The sequence below is a fragment of the Agelaius phoeniceus genome, chromosome 16 (assembly GCF_051311805.1).
Source record: "Agelaius phoeniceus isolate bAgePho1 chromosome 16, bAgePho1.hap1, whole genome shotgun sequence".
Taxonomy (NCBI): Eukaryota; Metazoa; Chordata; class Aves; order Passeriformes; family Icteridae; genus Agelaius; species Agelaius phoeniceus.
Genome location: NC_135280.1, coordinates 1,990,804 through 2,000,110, shown reverse-complemented (window position 1 = coordinate 2,000,110; position 9,307 = coordinate 1,990,804). Strand labels below are relative to the sequence as shown.

The 9,307-nt window shown below is 43.8% G+C and overlaps 1 protein-coding gene across 1 annotated transcript; it reads left to right on the top strand.

Annotated features, from left to right (window-relative positions):
• The first annotated feature begins 330 nt into the window (after positions 1-330).
• TEKT4 (tektin 4) lies at positions 331-8,044 on the top strand. Its single transcript, XM_054643938.2, has 6 exons — positions 331-871; positions 2,803-2,873; positions 4,093-4,236; positions 5,504-5,726; positions 7,048-7,202; positions 7,744-8,044. The coding sequence occupies exons 1-6, from the start codon at positions 353-355 to the stop codon at positions 7,961-7,963; spliced, it is 1,332 nt and encodes a 443-aa protein (XP_054499913.2). The 5' UTR covers positions 331-352; the 3' UTR covers positions 7,964-8,044.
• The last annotated feature ends 1,263 nt before the right edge of the window (positions 8,045-9,307 follow it).

The window sequence follows — 9,307 nt, the reverse complement described above, 5'->3', positions numbered from 1 at the left end:
AAACACCAGATTTCAGGCTCCAGGTGCTGCTAAGCACCAAATCTGAACCCCTCCTTTTCCTTCCTGGAACGAGATGCCCCCACTCTCCCAAAACCCCTGGCATTTCCCCTCAGCCCTCCGCAGCTCGAGGCCTTTCCAATTTAACTGCAGCCGCCTTCCCGTTACCACGGCAACGAGCCGCGTGGGGGCGGGCGCAGACAGCTCATCCACCAATCAGCGCCGCGCTCAAGGCGGACCCGCTTTTTGATTGGTGCACGCTGCTGTCCATCAACCCGCGGGCCCGCCCTGTCGTTGGTTGCCGCGGTGAGGCGAGGACGCTCGGGCGGGAGCGGCGAGCGGCGGAGGCTCCGCCATGGCGCAGCCCGACGAGCCGCACCCGCCGGTCGTTCCCTCCTGCCCGCTGCCCAGCAAGACCTGCGATGTGGTCCCCACCGAGAGGCCGCGCTCCTGCTGCGGCATGGCCGTGGCCGGCTTGCGCACCGCCAAGTACCATCTGCCCGAGTGGCACCGCCGCAACGCGGGCGTCTGCTACGAGGCGTACACGGCGGGCGAGCAGGCGGAGCGCGGCCGCGCCGAGGCCAAGCACCTGGTCAAGCATGCGGCCGCCAGCGCGCAGCGAGCCCAGGGCTACTCCAAGGCCACGCTGGGCCAGCGGCTGCAGGACATCCACTTCTGGAGGGTGGAGCTGCAGAAGGAGATCATGGAGCTGGACGCCGAGACCAACCTGCTGGCGGCCCAGAAGCTGCGGCTGGAGCGGGCGCTCGATGCCACCGAGGTGCCCTACTCGGTTGTCATCGATAACCTGGAGTGTCGGGAGCGGCGGCAGCCCCCGGACCTGGTGATCGATGAGGTGGAGAAGCAGCTGATGAAGGTGAGCAGCACCTGGGCTTGGTGACAGCCCCGGCGCTGCTGCTCTGGTGGTAACAGGGGGCAATAATTCCAATAATCTCGCATGGTTTAACCTCTTCAATACTATTCTGCTTAGCCAACACACAAGGCCTTCAGCCCCTTCTACCACTCATAGCCACCTGATGACTCCTAGCTAACCTAACAAACCTAACTAACCTAGCCCTCCCTCCAACAACAAACCTCATAGCAGAACTAACGATTGTAATCGCACTTTTCAGCTGATCCACCTTTGCAATTATCCTAGCAGGAGCCACAAAAATCCTACTTATTGCCTCATACACCCTATACATGCTCATAATGACCCAACGAGGCACTCTCCCATCCCACATTACACCAGTCCAAAACTCCTCCACACGAGAGCATCTTCTCATAGCCCTACATATAATCCCCATAATGCTCCTAATCCTCAAACCTGAGCTAATCTCCGGTATCCCCATATGCAAGGATTGTTTCAACCAAAACACGAGGCCGTGACTCTAAAAATAGAAGTTAAACCCTTCTTACAGCGCTGAAATGAGGAGCAGCAGTGAAGAGGGGAAGCTGCAGATGCTGGAAGGGTCTCCTGCAAGTCGGGGTCTGGTGCTCCTTCCTGCACTCCAAGTGTCACTCCGAGGAATTTTTCGAGTCCTTGCTATGTTTAAAAAGTGTTCAAATCGCTTTGGGAAGTGATTAAATCACTTTGGAAGTGTGGCTGGAGGAGAGCAGATCCCTCCCTCAGCCCGGACCCCAACAAAACCGACCCAGAGTTTTCCTGCACCAGAACAAAAATCCTATTCTGGCATAAATTCCTTCTCTACTCGCCTTGAAATCCCCTCCTCTCTGACTTTAAAAGTCCACAATCCAGAAGTTCAGGAACATTGGGATATTCCTTGGTTGTTCCCATGCTCAGATTGTCCAAATTTTGGCAGTTTCTGTCATTAATTCTGCCCAAGTTTTGCCAAGATGATGATCCAACCCTGTCATCGAGATTCCTGTCAAGTTCCAGTGTCATTCTTGTGCTGGATGTTACAAAATACACATTTTCCATCCTGGAATTACACCTATTCCAATATCCCATAAATTATTTCATGATTATTCACCTGCAGCCTCCCATCAGAGTCGATTCATGATCAGTTACTCATTAAACCAGAGGATTAATATTTGAAAAGTATGGATCAGACTGAAATGTTTAAACCTGGTGGGGTTTTGGGGATTATCCTGGGAAGAACCAGGAATTTCTTGATCCCTTTGGATCCTTCCCAACTCAGGATATTCTAGGATTCCACATAGAGGGCATGGTAGGATTTAGGAATATTTTGAATGGGAATTTGGTGTAATTTCTGATTTATAATCAATATTTAAGAGGTTTTACCAGTTAAAAATATAAACAGGGAAGAGTTGGGGTAGGATATTTCCATGTGGGAATTGTTACCATTTTTAGGCTGGAAAAGACTTGAGAGCTCATCAAGTCCATGGTTCCAGGCATGGGAATATTCCCTGATTTTTCCCTATCTCAAAACTGAGCAGGGAATTCATTTATCCCATTTAATCTGATGGGAACATGGAATCCTGGAATGGTTTGGGATGGATGGGACCTTAAAAATCATTGATTCTCACTTCTTCCCACTATTCCCACCCTCTCCCACTATCCCAGGTTTCTCCAAGCCCCTTCCAACCTGGCCTTGGACATTCCAGGGATGGAGCAGCCTCAGTTTCTCTGGGAATCTGTGCCAGGGAAGAATTCCTTCCATAACAGGATAACACTCAGACTTTTTCATGGAATCCACAGAATTCCAAGTTTTACCATAACAAAAGTGAGAGTAGATAAGGAAATTTAAGGATTTATCCCCAGGTTGCTCCTCAGGATTGTGTTTCCCGCTGTGGATCCGTGGAATTGTCCCTGTTTTTCTTTAGGAAGCGGATCTGATCCGGGATATCCGTGATCTTCTGAAAAGAACCATCATCCAAGCTGCCACCCAGATAAGGTAAAACATTTCCCAGGATTCTTCAGCCAAATAATTCCTGGGATAAAGGTGGACACAGATCTCAGCCAGGCCAGGCTTACAAGCTGAGGGAATTCCGTGTAAACCCGGATTTTCAGGTAGATTTAGATTTTCCTGCTTTCCACAACTGTGTTGGATTTGTTTTCCAACACTAAATTCCAGTGCTATAAAAATATTCTCTGGATATCTTCTTGGGAATATCTTTGTATTATTAAAGGGCTTTTGGGGATCAAAGGCGCTTTCCAAGAGGAATTTTTTTTGCCACCAGAGGTCAGTGTGGACTTTAGATCTGGAATTTCTGTGCCAGGCCAGGTGTTCCTTGCCATTCCAAAGGATTATTTCCTTGGAATTTCTAACAAACCCTTTGGAAAGATGTTATTGTATCCTAAATTCCATCAATATAAAGGAATCATGCTGGAAACTTCATATTTTAGTTAAAAAAATCCCTCAATCTGCTCCTGTTCTACCTGATAAAAGAAATACTGTTTTTTAAAAAATGGCTGTAAATGCCAATTAATATTAAGTAGCTCTGTTATATTAATTAGAGCATGAGAGGAGCCTAATGCATTTAATTTGGAGATTTTAATTGTTTTAAGATCATTTTAGCCCCATTTTAGTCTAAGTTTAGTCCCATTTTATTCCCCTTTTCCAAGAGAATTCCCAATTCCTTGGCTGAGAGTGACACCTGCTGTTATCAGCTGATAACAACCCACAGGCTTTTGTAATTAGAATCATTATATAACTGAGCGATGTGTGACTCTAATTAACAACAAAGCAGCAATTTTAATCTGAATATCATTAAAGATTATCCAGTTCCATGGGCAGGGACCTTCCACAATCCCAGGGTGCTCCAACCTGGCCTTGGACACTTCAAGGATCCAGGATCAGCCACAGCTTCTCTGGGGATTCTATTCCAAAGCCTCCCTACCCTCACACTGGAATTTTTTCCCAAAATCTCATCTCAGTCAGGCTCCTCTTCCAGGCACCCTCACACTGGAATTTTTTCCCAAAATCCCATCTCAGTCAGGCTCCTCTTCCAGGAGATGGCGGTGGGAAGGGAGAGTTTTGGATTTTCCAACCCGCAAGGAATTTCACGGTCTTGTTTCCCTGTAGAACACAAAGGGTGGAGCTGTGCTTCCCAAAGAGGCATAGATTGGGAATTCTCTTGCTTCCAGCTGAGCTGTGATCCCAACTTTTCCAGGTCCAACCGGATCCAGAAGGAGAACTGCGAGCTGGACTGGTCGGATAAGGTGGAGACGTACAACATCGACGACAAATGCGTCGGCTACTGCACCGACAGCACCGACGTCCAGTACCACCCCAGCTCCGTCAAGTTCGAGGAGAAGTGAGTAATTCCCAGGATCTCACACCTGGAATGCCCAATCCCAGCTGGGACTGGGTGTGGGAAGAGCTTCAAGGCAGCTCCATGGATGGAAAGGCTGTGCTGGATGTTCTGCGTTGAATGTTTGGGTTGGAAGTTCCTGGAAGTTCATCCGGTTCCAATCCCAACACCTTCCACCATCCCAAGCTGCTCTAACTCCATCCTTGGGTTCTTCCAAGGGATGGGGCAGCCACAGCTTCTCTGGGAATTCTATCTCAGCCCCTGCCCACCCTCTCAGGGAATTCCTTCCCAATATCCCGTCTATCCCATCTCATCCATTCCCTGTGTCCTGTCCCTCCATCCCTTGTCCCCAGTCCAGCTCTCCTGGAGCCCCTTCAGGCTCTGGAATGGGCTCTGAGCTCTCCCTGGAGCCTTCTCCTCTCCAGCCTGTCAAGATCCTGGTTTTTATTTTTATTTCCAGCCTGTAAATCCTGGATATATTCCCGAGTTTATTTGCCATGACTGAACTGGACAAAAAATGTGCATGAATGTTTTGAGCAGCTTTGGCTCAAGATGGAGCACTTGGACTGATTTTATTTTAGGCTTCAGTTCCCTCTGAAGCCACAGGAGCAAGAAATTATTAATTTGGGGATTTTTTATTAATTTATTGGAGAATTTTTATTGATTTATTAGAAGTTTTTCTTAAGTTATTCAAGAATTTTTCTTAATTAATTCAAGGTATTTTTATTGATTTATTAAAATATTTTATTAATTTATCCAAGATTTTTAATTAATTTATTTGAGGATTTTAACTGATTTATTCAAGGACTTTAATTGATTTATTAGAATATTTTATTAATTTATTCAAGGATTTTAACTGATTTATTCAAGGCTTTTTATTACTTTATTTGAGGATTTTTATTGATCTATTCAAGGATTTTTCTTACTTTATTCAAGAATTTTTATTAATTTATTAGAGGATTTTTATTGATTTATTAGAAGATTTTTCTTAATTTATTCAAGAATTTTCATTAATTTATTGGAGGATTTTATTAATTTATTAAAGGATTTTCATTAATTTATTAGAATATTCTATTAATTTATCCCAGAATTTTTATTAATTGATTTGAAAACTTTTATTAACTCCTTAAAGGATTAATCCCATTCCTCACCAGAAACCCACACCACAAGCAAGACCTGAACCAACCAAAAACCAACCCCACTTTCCCAGGGGAAGAACCCCTTTCTTAAAGCCCAAACTCCCAATTTACCCCATTCCTTGTTCTTCCAGCGCCTCCACACCGAAATCCTGGGCCCAGTTCAGCCACGACAACATTTCCAGGGCAGAACAGGAGAAACTGGCGTCGGTGCAGCTCCGGTCCCTGATCAACAACATCATCCACGACGCGTCCGAGGACCTGCGCATGCAGCGGGCGGCGGTCAACGAGGCCTTTGACAGCCACTGCAGGGAGCTGGACGATGCCAAACTGCGCCTGGAGAACCACCTGCAGCAGGTCTGGGGCTCTCGTGGAGTTCTGGCATTGTTAAACCAAAAAAAAAATGGTTTAATCCGCATAGGAGTGAAATATTTTGGTGTCAGATTAGGATACGGGGAGAGGTTTTGGGGTTTTGTTGCGGTCTCGGCGGTTTTTGTTGGGTTGGAGTTGAGTTAAACACTTTAATCCTGATTTAAACTCTTTAAACCTGAATTAAACGCTTTAAACCTGAATGAAACCCTAAAACTGGCTGATCAGGCAGCTCTGGTTGAGCCAGGATTCCCGGATTTTTCTGGGATGGCAGCAAAGTCAACCTGGCAGTTGACTTCAGCCTCCTCCAACATGGAGCAACTCCTTCTTTTGTGGATTTTACTGGATTTTATGTGGAATTCTGTGCTCTTTCAAAGTTATCTACTGTTTTTTTTTAAATGAAATCCTGCTCCTTCTTTAAAAACTTTGGGAGTAAAGATTTTCCTCATCTCTGGACTGAGGTCATTGGAAATGTGGGAAAAAAGTCATTCCTTAGCCCCTGGTGGCAATTCCTGGCATGGGGATGTGTTGTCATCCCACAGAACACATGGAAGAGGTTTTGAGGGAATATTTCCAGCTTCTTTTTAGACTGAAAATGGGATTTTCAGCATAATAATAAAAATAAAGAGGTCAAAACCACTACAGTACTTTTATTTTTTCTGTGAACAAGGGGTGGCCTTGGGACTTTCCCCTTTTCCAATATGGAGTAGCTCCTTTTTTCTCTTTTAGCCATTGGCAAGTGTGGAAAAAGTATTAATTCCTTAGGATGTGGGAATGACAGCTGGATATCTTTATTTTTTGCATGTGTATCAATGGTTATGAAGGGAACAATTTCAGGATTTCCTGTCTTTTCTATTTTCTTGAGAAAACCAGGTATTTCCCAGCTGATCAGCAGCTCTCCTTCAAAATAAATTGATTTTTTTCTTGGATTTCTAGTTAAAATTTACAATTCAAAGCACTCCATGGAGGTGGGATGTGTTTTCATCCCACAGGAGACATGGGAGAGGTTTGGGATCTCTCCCATGGTTTTGGGACATGGGAGAAGCTGTAGAATATTTTCTGTTTTATTTAAATTAAAGCTGTGATTCTCAGTGTAATATTAAAAATAAACAGGTCAAACCCACCTTAATTCTTGCATTTAATCTTAAATAAAATTATTTGTATTATCATCTAAAATGAAAATTATTCTCGTTGTACTTCATTCTCCAGACTGGTGGTGAAAACTTTAATGCTTCACCATGAAGATATTTTTGGGGCTGATATTCATCATTGTTTGAAGGTTTTTTTTTTCCTTGGATTTTCTCTCCAGATCCTGAAGGATATTGGGGATGAGGAAGCCAACATTGTGAACCTGAAAAAAGCCATCAGGGACAAGGAAGCTTTCCTGAAGGTGGCTCACACCAGGCTCTACGACCGATCCTCCAGGCCCAACGTCGAGCTCTGCAGGGATGAGCCCCAATTCAGGTCAGGAAATCAGCACCAAATTAGGCAATTAACCCCAACTTAGGTCATTAATCAACTCCCCCAAGGCTTCTGTTCCATCCCAAAGTGATCCCATTTGGGGCAGTTTAAAAAAATTTTTTACCTCACAACTTTTAATTTTTTTACTCAAAGTCAGAAATTACTTCTCAGTTCTGTAGTTGATCTTTATCCCAAATCAAATATTTTCTTGGATTTTTCTGAGGCTTTTTCCTGATGAATTTTAGATTCTGTACTTGATCATTCTCCCAAATCCAATCTTGGATTTTTCTGAACTTTTTTCCTGATGAATTTTTGATTCTGTAGTTGATCCTTTTCCCAAATCCAATCTTGGATTTCTCTGAACTTTTTTCCTGATGAATTTTTGACTCTGTAGTTGATCTTTACCCCAAATCCAATCTTTTCTTGGACTTCTCTGAGGCCTTTTCCTGATGAATTTTAGATTCTGTAGTTGCTCCTTACCCCAAACCCAATCTCTTGGATCACCATGCCCTGATTTTTCACGCCTTAACCCAACTCCTTGCAGGTTGGTGAACGAAGTGGAGGAGCTCACAGTATTCCTGGAGGCCCTGAAGAGAAAACTGATGGAGTCAGAGCAGAACCTGAAGAATTTGGAGGAGACCAGGATGAAGCTGGAGAAGGAGATTGCTGTGAAAGCCAACAGCATTTTTATTGACCGGCAGAAGTGCATGGGCTACCGAGTTCGCTACCCCGTGGACCTGGAGGTGGCGAGTTACAAACAGTGATTTCTGTACCAGCCTGGAAAAACCAGGAGAAAAACTCTTCCTTCTTTTCTGTTCAGCCATTGGCAAGTGTGGAAAAAAAAATCTGCGAGCTTTCATATGAAATAAATTGAGAAATTGTACATTAAAGTGTTGTGTTCACTCGGTTTTCTTCTACTTGGGATAAAATCCTTTTCCTTTCCCTTTCCTTTCCTTTCCTTTCCTTTCCTTTCCTTTCCTTTCCTTTCCTTTCCTTTCCTTTCCTTTCCTTTCCTTTCCTTTCCTTTCCTTTCCTTTCCTTTCCTTTCCTTTCCTTTCCTTTCCTTTCCTTCCTTTCCTTTCCTTTCCTTTCCTTTCCTTTCCTTTCCTTTCCTTTCCTTTCCTTTCCTTTCCTTTCCTTTCCTTTCCTTTCCTTTCCTTTCCTTTCCTTTCCTTTCCTTTCCTTTCCTTTCCTTTCCTTTCCTTTCCTTTCCTTTCCTTTCCTTTCCCTTCCCTTCCCTTCCCTTCCCTTCCCTTCCCTTCCCTCCAGCTTAAAATCAATTTATTCCATCTGCAATCTACAGCATGTGTGCCTATTTTGGGGATTTCATCCTAATAATTAAATAGGAGTGAACATTTATTAGGAATAATAATGAATAGGAGTGAATATTTCTTAGGAATAATGACAATATCCAGGTGGAAATAAAATATTTATAGCTTGAAATGAGAGCAATAAAACTGAGGATCACTCACTCAGCAAGGAATTTAAGCTGCTCAGGCATTATTAATAAAAAAACCCAAATTTTCCAGGTTTGATTGACAATTTGCCCTTGGGAAAACCACTCCCAATCCATGGCACCTGCTGAGATGAATCCACAGATTTTTAATTTTAATTTTTTTTCAAGGGAAAAAAAAAAGATAATTTAACCAGCTTGGGGGCTGCAATCCTGAATTTCCACTTCAGCACTGGGGTGTGGAGTGGAGCTGGTGCTGTGTTCTGACTTTTCCCTGGAAGCAAAGCCTGTGGATGAGCTGTTATTCATCATTTTATCCACAATTATCCACATCCCCAGCAAATGCCACGGAGCCATTATTGGGCATTTGTTAAATATGTGAGTGTCCAAAACCAGCGAAAAATGACCAGACCAAAATTCCATCATTTCCTGTTTTACTGGGATTTTTAACCTTTAAAAAGCAGCTGCTCAAAGGGGGAAAATTTTCCTTAAAGGCAAAATTCCCACAAAAACCCTGGGCAGGGAACATTTGCAGAGCCCATTGATGGGGTGTGGGGTTGGAATTCCTGGGATTTTGTGTTATCTGAATTTAGGATTATCCAGGAATTGCTTTTCCTGCTAAAAGCTGCTCCCATTCCTTTGGGAATGTCAAGGA

Coding starts and splice junctions, on each gene's coding strand:
- TEKT4 (XM_054643938.2), top strand. CDS start 353: ATGGCGCAGCCCGACGAGCCGCACCCGCCGGTCGTTCCCTCCTGCCCG. Junction 872..2,802: donor TGGAGAAGCAGCTGATGAAG/GTGAGCAGCACC, acceptor GTTTTTCTTTAG/GAAGCGGATCTGATCCGGGA. Junction 2,874..4,092: donor CAAGCTGCCACCCAGATAAG/GTAAAACATTTC, acceptor CAACTTTTCCAG/GTCCAACCGGATCCAGAAGG.